General features: G+C 37.0%; 1 protein-coding gene across 1 annotated transcript in view; it reads right to left on the reverse strand.

Moving 5' to 3' along the window:
* C1H18orf63 (chromosome 1 C18orf63 homolog) overlaps positions 1 to 21,259 on the reverse strand; it is a 48,349-nt gene that overhangs the window by 13,829 nt on the left and 13,261 nt on the right. The window contains exons 6-11 of the mRNA XM_055296470.2: positions 20,778 to 20,819; positions 18,865 to 18,941; positions 10,977 to 11,086; positions 7,993 to 8,089; positions 7,795 to 7,880; positions 6,412 to 6,595 (exon numbers count right to left, since the gene is read on the reverse strand). Coding sequence (XP_055152445.1) covers positions 6,412 to 6,595; positions 7,795 to 7,880; positions 7,993 to 8,089; positions 10,977 to 11,086; positions 18,865 to 18,941; positions 20,778 to 20,819 — 596 coding nt within the window. The remainder of the gene's footprint in view (positions 1 to 6,411; positions 6,596 to 7,794; positions 7,881 to 7,992; positions 8,090 to 10,976; positions 11,087 to 18,864; positions 18,942 to 20,777; positions 20,820 to 21,259) is intronic.

Genomic DNA, 21,259 nt, shown 5'->3' on the forward strand with positions numbered 1-21,259 from the left:
TTTCAGAAGGAATGGTACCAGTTCCTCCTTGTACCTCTGGTAGAATTCAGCTGTGAATCCATCAGGTCCTGGACTCTTTTTGGTTGGTAAGCTATTGATTATTGCCACAATTTCAGAACCTGTTATTGGTCTATTCAGAGATTCAACTTCTTCCTGGTTTAGTCTTGGGAGGGTGTATTTGTCGAGGAATTTATCCATTTCTTCTAGATTTTCTAGTTTATTTGCATAGAGGTGTTTGTAGTATTCTCTGATGGTAGATTGTATTTCTGTGGGATCGGTGGTGATATCCCCTTTTTCATTTTTTATTGCATCTATTTGATTCTTCTCTCTTTTCTTCTTTATTAGTCTTGCTAGCGGTCCATCAATTTTGTTGATCTTTTCAAAAAACCAGCTCCTGGATTCATTAATTTTTTGAAGGGTTTTTTGTGTCTCTATTTCCTTCAGTTCTGCTCTGATTTTAGTTATTTCTAGCCTTCTGCTAGCTTTTGAATGTGTTTGCTCTTGCTTTTCTAGTTCTTTTAATTGTGATGTTAGGGTGTCAATTTTGGATCTTTCCTGCTTTCTCTTGTGGGCATTTAGTGCTATAAATTTCCCTCTACACACTGCTTTGAACGTGTCCCAGAGATTCTGGTATGTTGTGTCTTTGTTCTCGTTGGTTTCAAAGAACATCTTTATTTCTGCCTTCATTTCATTATGTACCCAATAGTCATTCAGGAGCAGGTTGTTCAGTTTCCATGTAGTTAAGCGGTTTTGAGTGAGTTTCTTAATCCTGAGTTCTAGTTTGATTGCACTGTGGTCTGAGAGACAGTTTGTTATAATTTCTGTTCTTTTACATTTGCTGAGGAGAGCTTTACTTCCAACTATGTGGTCAATTTTGGAATAGGTGTGGTGTGGTGCTGAAAAAAATGTATATTCTGTTGACTTGGGGTGGAGAGTTCTGTAGATGTCTATTAGGTCCACTTTATGTAGAGCTGAGTTCAATTCCTGAATATCCTTGTTAACTTTCTGTCTCATTGATCTGTCTAATGCTGACAGTGGGGTGTTAAAATCTCCCATTATTATTGTGTAGGAGTTTAAGTCCCTTTGTAGGTCACTGAGGACTTGCTTTATGAATCTGGGTGCTCCTGTGTTGGGTGCATATATATTTAGGATAGTTAGCTCTTCTTGTTGAATTGATCCCTTTACCATTATGTAATGGCCTTCTTTGTCTCTTTTGATCTTTGTTGGTTTAAAGTCTATTTTATCAGAGACTAGGATTGCAACCCCTGCCTTTTTTTGATTTCCAGTTGCTTGATAGATCTTCCTCCATCCCTTTATTTTGAGTCTATGTGTGTCTCTGCACGTGAGATGGGTTTCCTGAATACAGCACACTGATGGGTCCTGACTCCTTATCCAGTTTGCCAGTCTGTGTCTTTTGGTTGGAGCATTTAGCCCATTTACATTTAACGTGAATATTGTTATGTGTGAATCTGATCCTGTCATTATGATGTTAGTTGGTTATTTTGCTCGTTAGTTGCTATAGTTTCTTCCTAGCCTCAATGGTCTTTACCGTTTGGCATGTTTTTGCAGTGGCTGGTGCCGGTTGTTCCTTTCCATGTTTAGTGCTTCCTTCAGGAGCTCTTTTAGGGCAGGCCTGGTGGTGACAAAATCACTCAGCGTTTGCTTATCTGTAAAGTATTTTATTTCTCCTTCACTTATGAAGCTTAGTTTGGCGGGATAGGAAATTCTGGGTTGAAAATTCTTTTCTTTAAGAATGGTGAATATCGGCCCCCACTCTCTTCTGGCTTGTAGAGTTTCTGCTGACAGATCAGCTGTTAGTCTGATGGGCTTCCCTTTGTGGGTAACCCGACCTTTCTCTCTGGCTGCCCTTAACATTTTTTCCTTCATTTCAACTTTGGTGAATCTGACAATTATGTGTCTTGGAGTTGCCCTTCTTGAGGAGTATCTTTGTGGCGTTCTCTGTATTTCCTGAATCTGAATGCTGGCCTGCCTTGCTAGATTGGGGAAGTTCTCCTGGATAATGTCTTGCAGAGTGTTTTCCAACTTGGTTCCATTCTCCCCATCATTTTCAGGTACACCAATCAGACGTAGGTTTGGTCTTTTCACATAGTCCCAAATTTCTTGGAGGCTTTGTTCATTTCTTTTTATTCTTTTTTCTCTAAACTTCCCTTCTCTCTTCATTTCATTCATCTTCCATCAGCGATACCCTTTCTTCCAGTTGATCGCATCTGCTACTGAGGCTTCTGCAATCTTCGCGTAGTTCTCGAAACTTGGCTTTCAGCTCCATCAGCTCCTTTAAGCCCTTCTCTCCATTGGTTATTCTAGTTATCCATTCTTCTAATTTTTTTTCAAAGTTTTTAACTTCTTTGCTATTGTTTTGAATTTCCTCTCGTAGCTCAGAGTAGTTTGATCGTCTGAAGCCTTCTTCTCTCAACTCATCAAAGTCATCCTCCATCCAGCTTTGTTCCGTTGCTGGTGAGGAACTGCGTTCCTTTGGAGGAGGAGAGGTGCTCTGTTTTTTAGAGTTTCCAGTTTTTGTGCTCTGTTTTTTCCCCATCTTTGTGGTTTTATCTACTTTTTGTCTTTGATGATGGTGATGTACAGATGGGTTTTTGGTGTGGATGTCCTTTCTGTTTGTTAGTTTTCCTTCTACCAGACAGGCCCCTCAGCTGCAGGTCTGTTGGAGTTTACTAGAGGTCCACTCCAGACCCTGTTTGGCTGGGTGTCAGCAGCGGTGGCTGCAGAACAGCGGATTTTTGTGAGACCACAAATTCAGCTGTCTGATAGTTCCTCTGAAAGTTTTGTCTCAGAGGGGTACCCGGTTGAATGAGGTGTCAGTCTGTCCCTACTGGGGGGGTGCCTCCCAGTTAGGCTGCTCAGGGGTGAGGGACCCACTTTAGGAGGCAGTCTGTCCGTTCTCAGATCTCCAGCTGCATGCTGGGGGAACCACTACTCTCTTCAAAGCTGTCAGTCAGACAGGGACATTTAAGTCTGTGGAGGTTCTTGCTGAGTTTTTGTTTGTCTGTGCCCTGCCCCCAGAGGTGGAGCCTACAGAGGCAGGCAGGCCTCCTTGAGCTGTGGTGGGCTCCACCCAGTTCGAGCTTCCTGGCTGCTTTGTTTACCTAAGCAAGCCTGGGCAATGGCGGGCGCCCCTCCCCCAGCCTCGCTGCCGCCTTGCAGCTTGATCTCAGACTGCTGTGCTAGCAATCAGCGAGACTCCGTGGGCATAGGACCCTCCGAGCCAGGTGCGGGACACAATCTCCTAGTGTGCCATTTTCCAGGCCCGTTGGAAAAGCGCAGTATTAGGATGGGACTGACCCGATATTCCAGGTGCCGTCTGTTACCCCTTTCTTTGACTAGGAAAGGGAACTCCCTGACCCCTTGCGCTTCCCGAGTGAGGCAATGCCTCGCCCTGCTTCGGCTCATGCACAGCGCGCTTCACCGACTGTCCTGCACCCACTGTTAGACACTCCCTAGTGAGATGAAACCGGTACCTCAAGCAGAAATGCAGAAATCACCCGTCTTCTGTGTCGCTGGGGCTGGGAGCTGGAGACCGGAGCTGTTCCTATTCGGCCATCTTGGCTCCACCCTCCCACTCACTCTCCCTTCTAAGGAGATGACCTTGCCTGTAGGTCTTTGTGTCTAGATTGTCAGGTTTTTGTACAATTTTTCTCTAACTAACAGTAGGAGGAGTTGACCCCTGACCAGGAAGATAAACAACTCTCAATTCTAAATTTACATGTATATAATATTGTGGTCTCAGAATACATAAAGCAAAATCTGAAAGTAGGAAAAGTGATAAATCCACATCATGTTGGGAGATTAAAACACACTTCTAAGCAACCGACTGACAGCTCATAATGTATTTAAGCCAGAAACACATAAGAAAAAGATAGCTAGAAAATTCCCATATCTTAGAAAGTTAATACATTTTAAAATAATTCATGTAATTAATACATTTTGAAGTAATTTATGTATAGGAAGTATAAAAGACTTCCCTATACATAAAGTTATAAACTATTATTGAGAGAAATTAAATAATATATATGTAATATGTGGAGAAATATACAATATTCTTAGATTGTAAGACTCAATGAAATTCCCATCAAAATCCCAACATGCTCTCTCTGTCTCTCTCTATGTGTGTGTGCACGAGTGTGTCTGTGTCTATGTGTAAGTTGACAAGTCGAAACTAAATGTGTATGGAAATGCACAGATCAATAGATAAGATGCTTTATCGTATTTCAAAAATCTTATAAAATTTAAGATTAAAACACTATAATAAATATAAAATTTAAGATTACATAATTAAGACAATTCTAAAAGCATGGTGTTGGTGCTAGGATCAACAAACTGACCAGAGAAAGAGATTAAAGAGGCCTGAAACAATACCATACACACAAAGACACTGGATTTATGACAAAGGTAGTGCTGCAAAGTACTGAGGGGAGAAAAACTATTGGGGAAAAAGTACTGGGATAAGAATTGTGTTTTTTATTTTTGGCTTGGACATATGGATATCCATATCAAAGAAATCTGACTCCCTACATCACATCATATTACAAAAATAAATTCCAATTGCATTGCAGATCTAAATGTGAGTGCAAAACAACCTTTTATTGGATGATATTAGAGGAGAATACCTTCATGACTTTGGGGTACAGAAAGATTTTCTAAACAGGGTACAAAAGGTAGCAACCATAAAGAGAAAGATTGATCATTTTGATTATAAATTAGGACCTGCTGCCAAAAGATACTATTAAGACACCAAGACACCTTTAAGAGAGAAAGCATCTTATAGGATGAAAGAAGATAATTGTGTATAACTGATGAAAAACTCATACCTGGCTTATGTTAACAATACGTATGAATCAATAAAAAAAAAAACACATAACACAGTAGAAAAATGAAAGAATGGCATTTCAAAAAAAATCCAAATTGCCAAAATACATATGAAAAGATGTCCAATCTCATTAATAATCAGGAAAATGCAAATCAAAAACACACAATAATAAATACACCTATCGGAAAGGCTGAAATTAAAGACCAACAATACCAAAAATGGGCAAGGATGTGAAGCAGTATAAATTCTCCTATACTGCCTTGGGGCAGAGGGGAATACAGATTGGTTAGGGAAACAGTTTGGTGTAGCCAGCAAAGTTGGGAACACCCATACCAATTCTACTCCTGGAGGTTTCACGTACATGAGCACCAGCAGACACATATAAGAGCGTTCATCACAGTATTACTAGTAATAGCCCCCAAAGAGAAACAATCCAAATACTCATCAATAATATTCTGAATAAATTGCAGCATAATCACATAATAAAATGCTACATATAAAGGAAAAGAAACCGACTACAGCTAAGTGGAGCAACATGGATGAATGTCACAAACATGATGCTGAGCCAAAAAAGCCAGGCACAAAGGAACACATACTCTATGATTTATTTTACATGAAGTTCAAAAGCAGGCAAAATGAAATATGATGTTTAAGGACACATACTTAGTTGATAAAAACAAAACAAGGAATAATTTCCATAGTAGTGGTCACCTTTTGGGAGGAGGAAAGGAGTTATGACTAGGAAGGTGTTAAGTAGGAGGCTCCTAAGTCCTGGCAAGGTTCTATGTTTTATCTGTGTGATAGTTACATGGACGTTTGATATTCATTAAGCTATACAGTATTGCTTTTCTATATGTGTGCCATATGTCATCATAAGAATAGATTTTAAAAATGCAGAGGAGACAAACTCAGTAGAAAACACCCTCCCTCCCCAATAGTTTCCAGCCTCAGTAAAAATAAAAACCGTGAATCTGATTTCAAGTTAAGTCTTCAACAGCTTTGTTCTGACAAACTCTGAGATGTAGCCCAATCCCCATATGGCCATTTCATCTTTGATTTGTCCATTAGCAGACAGCCAATTGTATTAATTTCTTAATGAAATCAGACAGGAGCCAGACACTAGCCCTCTGTTTTCCTTATACAGCAGGGGTCATACTTCAATCTCTAAGTGGTTCCGTAGAAGCCTCAACTTACTTGATTTGGTGAGGGGCAGGCATCTTACCTTCCATTTAACTGAACTTGTACTGGTAGCACAGTATCTCCAAATAAATACTCTTCATAAAACTCTGTCTGTTTAATCTCCAATAACCCAACTCATTTATATCTTTGATGTAGGTGAAACATTTCAGTAAACAACTACTACTATAATACCGTGTTAAATATAATAATAATAACAAATGACTAAGTATAGTAATAATAATAACAAATAGTTTTAGGGAAACATTGAACTGAAAGAAAATAATTAACTGCACATTGGGTTGGGTATTCCACCCCAGAAGACAAGAGATTCAAGTAAAATAGATGAATAGTATGTCTTGGAGAACTAGATAGGACAAGAGATCTCTTACCTGTATATTAGGTTTAGTTAGTTCTTGTGTGTAGTAGCACGGTTTACTTGTCATCTTTAGGGGAAATCCACATATATGGGGCAATTTAGATTTTAAATCTGAAAGAAAACTTTTCAACATAACTTCCGAATCTACCCTTGGGAAGAACTGCATGGGCTGACTTCTGATGCAACTGAGAGGATATCTGAACAATGTTAAAGAACAATGTCTGATTTTATTACAGAAGAGGTGGACATTTTTTATGGGATTTTAAAAAGTATTAAAGTAGCAATGTTAAAAAGGCACACATAAATATATCTTAACTCTTTAATATTGCTTATCTGATACCATCCACAGCTGAAAGTATGTTTTCTCATAGGGATCTTCATTCCTTCTATTCTAACATTCCAAATCAAGACAATTCATAATATCTTACTATATGGCTTTCTAAATGGAAGGGCAACTACGATATTCCAAAAACGATTTATAAGGAAGATACTATAAGCCTTACCAATTACAAAATAAGAATTATAATAAACAATGAACAGGTTGCACCTCCAAAAACAGTTAAAAATTCAGGACAGAGAAACAACACATATAGATTGTATTCAAGCTGCAAAAGCAGTTCTTTGAGAAAGCAGATACTTTTTCTGATGAAACATATTCAGAAGATTTTGAATAATATGTTGGCATCTAATGAAATAAAATAACTGATATATGTTAACCTCAGTTTTACTATTAAAATAAGTTTGGCTTAGGAAACATAGAATGCAAAAAGACAACACTAAGGCTCTTCCTTCTTCCATTTTTAAACTCCAGCAGGGTCAGAAGATAGAAATGGTGAAATCAGTACTAAGATTTAAGAGTTTCGCCTGAGCACTTATGCTCTTCTCGTGTGTATATTTTGATTTTAAAAAATATTGTTTAAAAGATATTTTCTTAAGTCAATGTGGTGCAATTAAGTATAAGTCAAATCATCGAAAATTTGCCTATAAAATTAGATAATCTCCTCAAAAGAAAAGTCTTGTTTTTGTTTACAACCTAAACTTTTAATTTAACCCTTTCAATTATATCTGAAATGCCACTGGAGGGAGCACTTGGCTAAGGAGAATCATGATTGCTTTCTTCCTTTCTAAGTACACATTTTTTTCTAACTTTTGTTTTCTAAATTGTTGAAATGGTGTTTAAGGAAAATATCCTTATTAGGCTCATCCTCAAATAAAAATAGGAAGATATTCTAAGCAAACTAAAAACACTTGTGCAGATAAGAAGTAGGAGGAAATGTACCATAGTTTCAGTTAGACACAGAGAAAGAAGGTTGCAAAGTATGACACGAGAGTGGGAGCAAAACTAGATTATAAGGTGGGCAGACAGCATCTGCTTCAGTTGGTGTGTAAAGGATATGTGAAGGTCCTTTCTCCGAGCATTTTGAAATAGATGTTGCAGTATATTTTAATTTTTCCACTATCATCTGGAAGTTTATAGCCATACTAAAAATTAAGCACAAAATATTAAATATCTTGGAGAAAGCCAAACTTAGGTTAAGTTACAATAAACAAAAATCAAATAACTTCTAATGTAACATATATTTCCATTCCTTACCAGGGCATCCCAGTGTCTCTGGAAATCTCCATATGAGTGAAAAGGACAGTCAGGGGGGATGGCATGAAAAATATTTATAATTTGTCCCATTTTCATACTATGAAAAATGAGAGGAAGCTATTATGAGCCAATGCTTAAATACAGTTTAATAAGTCAACTACGTGATTTAGAAAGTGCTCAAAAAAGATTTAACAACTATCTCACTAGCTATATATAGTAAACTAAACATCTCAAATTTCAAACACATTGTACTAAATCTTTTTATTTTGCCTTAATTGACAAATAAAAATAGTATATATTATTTATCATGTATGACATATTTCAAAAAATGTACACATTGTGGATTGCTAAGTCGAGCTAATTAACATGCATTTACTCACATACCTTTTTGTGTGTGTGGTAGACCACTTAAAATGTACTCTTAGTGCTATTACTTATTTTTTGAGACAGTGTCTCGCTCTGTTGCCCAGGCTGGAGGGCGGTGGTGCGACCTCAGCTCATGGCAACCTCTGCTTCCGGGTTCGAGCCATCGTTCAAGCGATTCTCCTGCCTTAGCCACCAGCTGGGATTACAAGCGCGCACCACTATGCTCAGCTAATTTTTGTATTTTTAGTAGAGACAGGGTTTTGCCATGTTGGCCAGTCTGGTCTCAATCCTGACCTCAGGTGATCTGCCTGCCTTGGCCTCCCAAAGGGCTGCGATTACAGATGTGAGCCACCTCACCACTTCTTAGTGATTTTTAATATGTATGTAAAAAAAGTAATTGCGATTTTTGCCATTACTTTCAATAGCAAAAACTGCAATTACTTTTGCACCAACCTAATACATTTTTATTAATTATAGTCACTATGCTGTACAATAGATCTTTTGAAGTAATCCTTCCTATATAACTGAAATTTTGTATCCTTTCACCAACATCTCCCCAATCCACCCCTTCACTCCCACCTACCCAGCCCCTGGTAAGCACTATTCTACTCTCTGCTTCTGAGAGTTCAATTGTTTTAGAGTCCATAAGGAAGTGAGGTCATAAGGTATTTGTCTTTCTGTGCCTGGCTTATTTCATTTAACATAATATCCCTTAGATCCATCCATGTTGCAAATGACAGGATTTCCTTCTCTTTTAAGGGTGACTACTATTCTATTTGTGCATATACCACATATTTCTTTATCCATTCATCTGTTGCTGGGCACTTAAGTTGATTCTATATTTTGGCTGTTATGAATAACGCTGAAATGAACATGGGGGTGCAGATATCTCTTCAACATACTGATTTAATTTTTTTTGTATGTATCACCAGTAGTGGGATTGCTAGATCATAAGATAGTTCTATTTTTAATTTTTTGAGGAACCTCCATACTGTTTTCCATGATGGCTGAACTAATTTACATTCTCATCAACCGTGTGCAAGTGTTCCCTTTTCCCCACATCCTTGCCAGTATTTGTTATATTTTGTCATTTTGATAATAGCCATTCATCATGTATGAGGTGATCTCTCATTGTGACTTTAATTTGCATTTCCCTGATGATTAGTGGTGTTGAGCATTTTTTCATACACCTGTTGGTCACTTAAATATCTTCTTTTGAGAAATGTTACTCGAGGGCTTTGCCCATTTTAAAATCAGGTTATTTGTTTTCTTGCTATTGAGTTATTTGAGTTCCTTACATAGTTTGGATAGTAGCTCTTTATCAGATGGACGGTTTACAAATATTTTCTCTCATTCTGTAAGTTGTCTCTTCACTCTGTTGACTGTTTCCTTTGCCATATAGAAGCTTTTCAGTGATGTAACCACATTTGTCTATTTTTGCTTTTGTTATCTGTGCTTTTTCACAGATATGTAGTTTTCAGTGTACAGGTCTTTCACCTCCTTGGTTGTTAAATTTATTGCTAAGTATGTTTTTGGTAGCTATTACAGACAAAATTATTTTCATTGGTTTCTTTTACAGATAGTCTGTTGTTAGTATATAGAAATGCTACTTTTTTGTGTGATTTTGTATTCTACAACTTTACTGAATCTGTTTATTAGTTCTAACAGTTTTTTGGTGGAGTCTTTAGGGTTTTCTATACGTAAGATCATGTCACCTGCATACAGCAACAAGTCAACTTCTTCCTTTACAAGTTGGATGCCTTTTATTTCTTTCTCCTGTCTAACTGCTCTAGCTAGGACTTCTAGTACTATGTTGAACAGAAGTGGAGACAGTGGGCATCCTTGTCTTGTTCCTGATTTTAGAGAAAAAAGCTTTCAATTTTTCACTGTTGAGTATGATGTTAGCTACAGGTTTGTCATGTATGGTCTTTATTTGTATTATATTTTAACGACTAGAATTACCAGAAAAAACTAAATTAAATTGTTGTAGACAATGTGCCAATTGTAAACACAAAATAATGACTAATAAATTTTTCCACCCAAAGATATTGCTGGTAATTGTTAGACTTCAGGGAAAAGTCTGTAAGGGGGTGAATGAATTAGAGTCAAACCTATGTTTTCTACCTACCTCCTCCCAGCTTCAATGACTGAATTATTAGGTGTATGCTACTGAAGTTCTTTTTCCTAAGCAATTTAAAATTTTATCCCAATAGTCCTGCTTATACTAGTAACAAATTATTTTTTCCTGAAAATAGTACAAACTTAAAACTCAGCTCATATCAAATTATAATGAATCATTATTAGATACAAGTTTATGATGTTTTATTAATATTATTTTGATAGTTTTCATTTTATAATGAGAAATATAGAAATATTACCTTTTTGAAACTAGATCTAATAAGATGCGAATATATAATAAATTAGTAATTTGATAAAGAAAATTCATGGCTTTTGTAAATATGACAATATTGTTTCAATACCTTTGTGAAGTCATAATTCAGTATTTTAAAATTCACCAAAATGGTTTATACTTTTACACATATCAATGTTAAGGAAGCAAAATAAGGGAAACTACCATATTTTGAACCCACCCTAGATACTACAAATTGAAATCTCACCTTGGCAAAACGTAGCACCAGTTGCTTAAAATGGAATGTCTCTCAATGACAGCACGCTTGTTAGCATGAAAATCCCTTATAATATTCTGGGAAATCTCAAACTCTTTTAGCTTTTAATAGAAATAAGACTTGTAAGTCCTCAAATCATTTGGCAAAAAAGGAAACATTTTAAAAGATACGTATTTGTTACATGCACATAGTAGGTTATAAAGTAGTTTTAAAGACTTAAGTTACATTGAATCATGCATAACCACTTTACATAAGTAGTCAAAGTTGCAGCTCACCCTGCTTCTCCTTTATACAATATATGAAGTATTTCATGCTTTCCCTCTTACCATCCAAGCCCAAACTCCTATTTTGCAGTGATTTTAGCTGGTTTTCAGGTGTTTTTTTAAATTATGTTAATTGCAGGAAAGTTGAATCTCTTCCAAAGGAAGGTGTTCATATTTTAAAATAATAGCTTTTAACCTCAATTTTTTTTTTTAAATGGAGGATGAGTAAGGGAATTATACTTCCATCTGGTCTTTTGGAGGAGAAAAGACAGAGCCAATGCTCCAGTCTCCTTTTATACCCCACCCAGCTTCCTAGAACACTTTCTTCCCTGTTCCTCCAGTGTCCTCCCTGTAGGGCATTTTGGCTTGTATTTAACCTACAAGAGTTTGCCAATTACAGCTCTCTTACCCTGGAAAATCTCCCTGAGAGGCACTGTTCCAGTTAGCCAAAGATATAAAGAGACCTCAAAGAGGGTGAAAAAATAAGGTATTAATGGGTGAAAGGACACTATATTAAGATTAGACAGAATGATTCATAAACCCTTACTCCATTTTTAACCAACCACCTAACATCTTTTGGGAAACGATGTTCTAACTTCACTGCCTACTACTTTTCAAGGAAGTCCAACTAAACTAGACAACTTTTTATTGCCTGGACTCCTACCAATAAGGTCCTAATGCCTGGATCTAGACCCATCTTCTCCATGTCCAGTGACTGATCCTTCTCTGAGTTCCTATGTCATTCATTAAGACTAATGGAAATGGAGGAGCAGGGAAGAGCAGGAAAACATGATGCAGGAAGAGGAAGATAAGATATGCTAGTTACGTTGTGAGGTAAAAGAGCAAGGACACGCAGAATGAATAAGGACACATATTTTCCCGTGCACAAGAGATAAATCTTGCACTGTGATGTACTGTGCTTAAGAGATCAGTTGCCTGAAATGTGTGATAAAAACATGGTTAGAGGAGGCATGGTTATGAATGTCAGAAAAGACTGGTTGCAGAGGGAGGACTAAACTGAGAGAAAACAGAACTTAAAATTGAATTCACAGAAGTTAGGTATCAGGTTCAAATGTTTAAAGTTTATGGGTTTCCATATACACCTACTTATATAGCTTGAGTATATATCCTCTGGGTACTTTCTACAGTATTCAGAGACTCAAGTCAATTGCTGCAGGGACCTCAATAAGTACCAGTACTTACTGTTTACATTGGTCTTTCTCAACACAGATTAAAGACTGGCAAACCACCCAACTGTTCACCATATACTCCAAGAGACTGTGAATGCTAACCCTTTGTATTTCTTTATTTAGCAAATATTTATAAAGTGCCCTTATATGATGACCAAAACCATACTGAAAAGCAGGTATTCAATAAATATTATTTTCTCCTTATAATGCCAATCTAAAGAATTTAGACTTAATTTTCTCTAGGCAATGTTGAAATACTAAAAATATTTAGGCTGGGGACCTTTGTTTTACAAAGTGAACTCTGTTGACATTGTAAGGAAAAATTAGATAATAAACTTGAAGGAGAAAGGCTGGAAACAAGGCCCATATGGAGACTAGTTTAATAGTTCAAGTAAAAAAAGGGAGTCTGAATTAGAGCAACAGAAACGGAGGCAGAGAGGAGTCCATTTCAGAGACCAGAGTAGGCTATTAAAGAATAACTGGAAAGAGAAAGGGAGAAAGAGGGAAAGCCAAGGATGACTCTGAAGTCTTTAGGTAGGTAAATTATTGACTGCTGACGCCACTAATGAAAAGAATAATTACACAGGAGGAACAGATTTGGGGTTGAGGAAGGTGACAAATAAATACATTCAATTTTAGACATAATTGGGTCTGACTGCCATTAGTACATTCATTTGAAAGTATCCAAGAGATGACGGAAAAGTTACAACTATACAAGAATATTTGGGAGGTACTGGTGTATAGGCTGAAGCCACTGAAATGAGTGAGCCTGCTAAGGAAAAGAGGGCTGAAAATGGAACCCTAAGAAACAGCAACATTTAAAATGATAAATGAATGAGGATAAATGAATTCCAGGAGATTCTAGAAAAATCAGTTTCAGAGAAATCAAGAGAGGAGATTATTTCAAGAAGAAAAGGGTGAAAAATAGTACGTGTTCCAAAGATTTCACATGATTCCCTCAGACATTTTCTTTTTCTCTTAATTCCTGAAGTAACATAGTTCCTATAACACAAATTTTGATACTCCATTACCAAACATTGTTTTTTAATTGTATTTTTATTTAACAAATATTAGGTTTCTATTTCTGTAAGGCTCTATGGGACATACAAATTTGAACCAAAAAACCTAAGGCTAGGTGAAGGAAGCATGGTATAGTAGAAAGAACAGAGTTGAAGGACAAACTCAGATCCTGAATCTCTTACTACCTTTATGACCCAGAGCAACTTACTTAACTGCTTTGTGTCTTAATTTACTTATTTATAAAATAATAACAATAGCTATCATTTTTTAACCTCTACTGTCAGGTACTATGCTAGGCCCTTAATGTACTTTACCCCATAACCTCCTTACAACCCTAAAAGGGATATCATTATCTCCAATTTATAAGAAAAATGGAGATTCTGCGAGATTAACTAACATGCCAAAGAGGCACTGCTAATAAGTGCAGATCTGAGAATTTTAATGTGATTCTAGGCCTACACTGAATTTTCTGGGTATGTGAATATTAACCAGTACTCAGTAAATGTTCCCTTCTTCTGGTGAGTTTTATGTGTGTATGCTCTTCTTTCTTCTGACCTAGATAAAACATTCTGGGAGGAAAAGGTGTTTTCCATCAGCACTTGGCATATATACATAGTAGTACCCAGTAAATATCCATCTATGAAATAAATAGAAATTTGTTTCGAGGCACTCATTTCCCAAATTTTCCATATATTAAATTTCAAGGCAAACAGTTTAATATTACATAATGCTTTTCTGAAATATATCCCTCATGTAACTGTGGATTCAATTATAATCTCAATGCACCAAACAGTAAAATGGCAACTTGTGCATATAAATTCCTTTAGAAACATTTAATTACTTCCAGGAAAGTATTATTTTAAAGTTTAGCACAGCCCAAAATTTGAGAAATGAGTAAATTACTGTTTCAATTACCTCTTAAATTTTTTGATCTCTATTTAAATTGTAAAGAATAAGGGCTGAAATCCCATTTTTCATAATGAATTATAATAAACTGCTTTAAAATTTTTCTAAATAAGGTCAAAGGTCAGGATTTAGAAAACTACTCCAATCTCTAGCCCAGAGGAATTAAAAAAGAATTTAGAAACAAAAGTCACCTAGTTCAAAAAATAAATTGGTCTTTCACTCCAGTCAATGCTCCATTCATTCCATAAATCTTTACTAAAGTGAGTGACAGGCACTAGAGTAGGCTCCTATGATAGAAAGATTAATAAGACACAGACCCTTCCCTCTAGGACTTCTCAGTTTAGTGAGACATTTGCATAGATAATATGTGATAAACAATACAGGGAGCACCAAGAGAGATGAGACTTAGGAGCTGGGGAATTCTTCAAAGGGGTGATGTCTGAGATAAGCCTTGAAAGATGAGCAGAAAAAGGGAATTACAGGCTTAGACAACGGTGTGATAAAATACATGGAAGGATGAAAGACCATACTATCTTTGAGAAACAATTCATAATTTGGCTACCTGGAGAGCAGTAATGGGAGATGAGGCTATAAGTAAGGTTGGTTTGGATCAGTTTGCTGAAGACCTTGTATATCATAGTAAACAGCTGAGATTTCATCTTATAGTCAATGGAGGCCATGGTAGATTTTTGAAAAGGGGAATGAAAGCAAACAAAATAAACTGGAGGGAAGAGAAACCAGAAACATCCTCCTTCTCACCTCTTCATCCTTATTTCTCCCCTCCCCACAACCTGACCTAATAACTATGAAAGGAAAGAACCACAATCTCAGAACCCCAAACTCGCTATGCCAAAGGGAACATTAAGCTTGGTAACTGAATCACGCAAAAACAAGAGACAAAAAACCCCTGCCTTCCTTTCATTCCCAGACAGCTTAGTTTCAGATTATTACTGTAAATGTAGATCTACTGAGTGAGAGAAATTCATAATTGACTTTTCCGCTACCCCTTTTCATGTGTATAATGTAGATTCACTCAGCTGTAATCAAAGCCTCACAAGAACATAAGCATTTGCCTCATTGCCTACCCTCCTCCTCTTTTTTCTCCTTCCTCTTTCACCTTCTGCTTGTTCTTTTCCCTTAAATACTGAAGTCCTCAAAACCCTCTTTGGAAAAAGCACAGGGCACGGATCCTGTTGTAACTTGTATTTCTTTTCCCTGGGCGTGTCATCAACCTTGGCAAAATAAACCTGAGTCAACTGAGATCTGCCTCAGTCACTTTTTGGTTAACATAACCAATGCCAGATTTTAATAAAAGGAAAATCAAATGCAATTATCTTTTAGGCTCCTTGGGGAATAAAAATGAATAACACAGGACCTAGAATCTCAAAAAGATTACAATTTAGTGGGAACATAAGTATATATGAAACTAATTTTTGTAGCAGTCAGAATGTGTAAGACACCATATCAAAAACGTAAGTAAAAGTGAGATTCAGAGAAGCTGATGAACAATCATAATTTAGAGAATCGATTTAATTTAACAAGTACATGTTGAGTGTATAATGTTGAATAGAGGAGAAGAATGTGTTTGCCCCATTTTTGGTGTTTCCTTCCATGCCCAGAAAGCTCTACTAACACATATTCCTGGAATCATTCTGCTCTGTCATTCATTCCTCCCTAGGGCATATGGATGGTGATATGGTTTGGCTGCACTGCCACCCAAATCTCATCTTGCACTGTAGTTTCCATAATCCCCACATATTGTGGGAGGGACCCAGTGGGAGGTAATTTACTCATGGGGGCAGTTACCCTCATGCAATTCTTGTAATAGTGAGTTCTCACGAGACCTGATGGTTTTATAAAGGGCCTTTCCCCCTTTGCTCTGCACTTTTCTCTCCTGCCACCTTGTGAAGAAGGACGTGCTTGCTTCCCCTTCCATCATGACTATAAGTTTCCTGAGGCCTTCCCAGCCATGAGGAACTGTGAGTCAATTAAACCTCTTTCTTTATAAATTATCTAGTCTTAGGTATTTCTTCAGAGCAGCATGAGAATGGACTAATACAGATGGTAAAATTGGGATGAATAACCAGGCATGCTGGCTCACCTCCTCCCCTTCCTCTTGGGAGTTGGCCTGCTGGCAGAGAGTGGTGTTCTGCATTCTCTTTGTCATATCAGAACCAGTGCCTGGTCTCCCAAGGGAGGCCTGTGGTTTTTCCACTACTGCAATAAGTGGGTAGGTAAGTCTGCCTAATTCTAAGGTTCAGATAAACCATGTCCTCCAAGAGCTGTTTTTCCTTGCCAGTAATGAACAGCATGACTCTATATCCCAGTTCGTGCATGTTGGGCCAGTATCTCATCAGGTTAGTGCCCCTTTCACTCTCAGAAGCATCCTATTTCGAGGATAAATTATAATCTCACCCTAGTAATACAGGTGATATTCTGATCTCTATTTATGTCTTACTCCTCTGTCAATCTCTAAATTGGTTCAAACTGAGGTGTAGAATACAGAAGTATCATCTGTAGAAAATTCAAAGGTAAATAAGCCACAATATTAGTCTTCATGATGCTTCTTATAAGGAAATCAGAGGTATAAAAATAGAAATACGTATGTGAGTATAAACTACAATTTGACTATGAGTCCCCTCCAAAACTCATTTTGGATTTAATCCCCAATGTGGCAGTATTGAGAGATGGACCCTTTTTTATTTTTATTTTTTTAATTTTTTTTCTCTGAGATGGAGTCTTGCTCTTCTGTAGCCTGGGCTGGAGTGCAGTGGCACGATCTTGGCTCACTGCTACCTCTGCCTCCCAGGTCCCAGTTCCAGCAACTCTCCTGCCCCAGCCTCCCAAGTAGCTGGGATTACAGGAATGCACCACCATGCCCAGCTAATTTTTGTATTTTTAGTAGAGACGGGGTTATACCATGTTGGCCAGCCTGGTCTTATACTCCTAACCTCATGATCCACCCACTTTGGCCTCCCAAAGTGCTGGGATTACAGGTGTGAGCCATCGTGCTGAGCCAATGTGGAGCCTTTAACAGGTGATTGGGTGATGAGGGCTTTGCCCTCGTGAATGGATTAATCCATTCATGGATTAGTGGATTAGAAGGTTAATGAATTAATGATTTATCATGGGAGTAGGACTCATGGCTTTATAAAAGGAAGAGAGACCTCAGCTTCCACACCCTGCCGTCTTGCTATGTGATGCCTTGCACCACCTCAGGACTCAGCAGAGCGACCCCAACAGCAGGAAGGTCCTCACTGGACATAGCCTTTATAACTTTAATAAATAAAGTCATTTTCTTTACAAATTACCCTATTTCAGGTATTCTAAGTGACAGAAAACAAAGACAGTATGGTACAGGAGAGTATGAGGGTTTAAATGAGGGTGGGAGATCACACAGGGTTTGGAACCTTGGGAAGGTTCCTCATCAGTCCAAGATATACATGTCATGTTACCCATTCCAGTTATTTATATGCAGGTCATCTTCCCTACTGGCTTACGTGATTCTTCAGGGCAGAAAAGTAGATCCTATTCATCTTGGACTTACCCATTGTCCTTTGTTACTTATCCACATAAGAGGTAATCAAAGAATTAAATGGAAATAAATGAATAGAGGAGTAGCATTTGAGTTGGCCCTTAAATGATGAGCAGGACACGTATAGCCAATCAGAGGGGCATTCTAAGCAAAGGAAGCATCATTTGTCCTATGCCTGGGGTTTCTCAGCCTCCACACTATTGACACTTTGGGCTGGATAATTCTGTGGGTGGGCATAAGATGATTGTCCTGTGCAGGGGAAGATACTCATTGGCATCCTTTCTCTGGCCTCTACTCACTAGATGTCAGTAGCAACACCATCCTTCCTCCATTGTGATAACCAAAATTGTCTCTAGACATTGCCAAATGTCTCATAAGGAGCCAATCATTCATTTCCCTGCCCTCAACTGCTTCCATTGAGAACTACTGGCCTAGAGGAAAGACAATAACATTGAGTGACACTAGTGTGAAAGATTCTATGCTAGGTGCTATGGGAATCCACAAAATAAAAGACATATCCTTCTACCAAGAAGACAGAAAGTATTATGTGTAAAAAACAGATGCAAAAAAATGCTACCAGAATATCAAGGGCAGGGGAATTAATATTAAATTTAATAAGAGCTGAAATCATGCTTTTTATATTTGGAGGCAAAAGAAGAGGCAAGAAGTGTGTGCTAAGGCAGGATAGGTTGTGGAGAGTCTCAGATACCATCTTAACAAAGTTTTTGAACAAAGGAATAATGTGAAGACCTGTGTTAAATGGACAGAATAATATTTTCTTTGGGGAAGCAGATTTAGAATGATATAAATATATCAAGCATTTAATAATACAGATTTTGATAATAAAAACCTTTCTAGCACCCTTCATGTTAAAAATTAAAACCTAATCACATGTTAGTAACAATAATAAACATAAAAAGTATATAGTCAATATAATAAAGTGTAGAAATCACAATATGTGGTACCTCAGGTGCTGGCAGTCTGATTGTGCAAGCTTCTATACTTAGACAAACTTGAGTTTCTGTTACATTGATGTTTAATACTGAAAATCAAATATTTAACTGTGAATTATCTGGAATTATTACTCTTCTATTAAATTAAGTATTTTAGTAACAAAGGAAACTAACTTATTCAAGTCAAAAACAAGAACAGATTTTTTTCCACACATGATAAAATTCAAATAATAACCACTTAATATTTGACAGTTTACAGATGAGACATCTAATAGAGGACAAAGGTATGAAACAGCATGAATATGTGTGTGGGGTGCAGGTCATAGGCAAGGTTACAATAAAAAAAAGAGACATCCCACAGTTAGGAGAAAAATCCAACAAATACCTTACATAAATCTGACATATATTATATATACAAATATGGAGATTGTCCTCTTCTGTAATCTAAAGAGGTATCACACCATGTTTCTGACTTGAGTAGTCTTTTACTAACAAATATCCTCAAATATACTGGCAGATATATTCCAGATCTCCTAGAGCCTTGAAGTCTTTACCTTTCTTTTTCATAAAGAAAACTACTTCTGAAATGTCAGGATAGTGGTGACTTTGGGAAGGGTTAGTATATGAAAAAAGCATGAGGGGGATTCTGGGGTGCTCTTAATGTTGTTTCTTGATCTGAGAACTGGTTACAAGAATGTTTAGTTTGTTAAAATTCAGTGAGCTAGACACTTAAAATTTGTGTATTACATTTCAATAAAAGTAAAAGAAAACAAATCCTAACACAGGAGTGAGGAATTTTCCTCTCCTAAACTGTTATTTTTAATCCCTACAGCTGTAGTCTCATGACAGTGTTTGGAGATGAAACTAGATGTAGGTAATGAATCCATGCACCCAGAGGTTGGGCACACTGACTGACACTACACAAATTAAACATACAACTAGTGCAAGGAGAGAAAACAGGCTTCAGCTGGAAAGTCAACCCAGATCTAACATCTGTAGATTACAGGTCAGGATTTTAAGGCTATGCCCAAATGATGTGAAAAGCTACCATGATTGATTAATAATGTCTACGGTGGTGACTCAGGATTCTCATCTATCTGCTATCTCTGGACTACTGTTTAGGGAAGCGTCTATCTGAAACACAACCATGCAAATCAATGAAAGAACTGGATTAGGCCATGTAGTAAACTGTATAGTTTAGATCATCTGTGTCTCTTTTTCCAATTTTTTAAGGAGAAAATGAATCCTATTCTTATAAGAAATAAAGTTTTGACTTACATCAGTACTAAAGAATTTTTGATGATATGATTCTGGAAACTATACATTATAAATGCCTACAGAATTAAACTCCTTCACAGTCATGATTTTCTTTAAGTAGAGAGAATAAAAATATAGCTTTTTCCAATTAAGATGAATTTTTCTCATACAGTCTAGAATGTACATTTTGAATAAGAAGTGATTTCCCAGGTGAAATTCTGATTACAATACTATCTGATTAAGGTCTTATACAACCTAATTAATCAATAATTATACAACCCAATGATCTATGTTATTGGTTTTTTTTTGTTTGTTTGTTTTGTTTTTTTTTTAAATAGGGTCTTGCTCTGTCACCCAGGCTGGAATGCAGTGGCGCAATCATGGCTCACTGCAGCCTCAACCTCCTGTGCTCAACTGGCCCTCCACTTCAGCCTCCCAAGTAGATGGGGCTACAGGCATAGTACCTGGCTAATAATTTTGTAGAGATGGGGTCTTACCATGTTGCCCAGGCTGGTCTTGAACTTGTGGGCTCAAACAATCTACCTACCTCGGCCTCCCAAAGTGTTGGGATTACAGGCGTGAGCCACTGTGCCCAGCATATGATACTGTTTTCTTTAGCAACTATGAATTATATTGTTTTATCTATTGACTTATGCATTTTTACTTACCAACAGCACTTTGTTTTCCCATCTGAGAAAGAAAATCTCTTCCTTAAAAAAATCATAGAATATGACATATTATTACAACTCATAAATAATCATGCTTGATATTTATAACTATGCTTGATGTGAAATTATCAAAGCTAAAGAAAATACTTTAAAATGCAGTTGTTATATGAAGTAATATCTGATGAGAGCTGAAAAAATATAATCATTCAAAAGGTATCTCTTCAATTAAAAGGATGGAAATACCCAATTCTTCCCCCAAATATCTATTTCCTGCTATAAAATATTTAGAAAACAGTCAGACTTCAAGAAAAATTCAGGATAGCTTCTGTTTTAACAGTATTGTGTTCATTTTATCATACTGCTTTGTAACTTACACTTATTCCTTAAGTATAAAGTATTATATACTAATTTTTTTAAAGAAACATCAGGCCTCTGTATATAATCCCAAGGTAAAGAAATGACATGTTGTTGTGGGCTTGCTT

This window comes from Symphalangus syndactylus, chromosome 1 (assembly GCF_028878055.3).
Source record: "Symphalangus syndactylus isolate Jambi chromosome 1, NHGRI_mSymSyn1-v2.1_pri, whole genome shotgun sequence".
Classification (NCBI taxonomy): Eukaryota; Metazoa; Chordata; class Mammalia; order Primates; family Hylobatidae; genus Symphalangus; species Symphalangus syndactylus.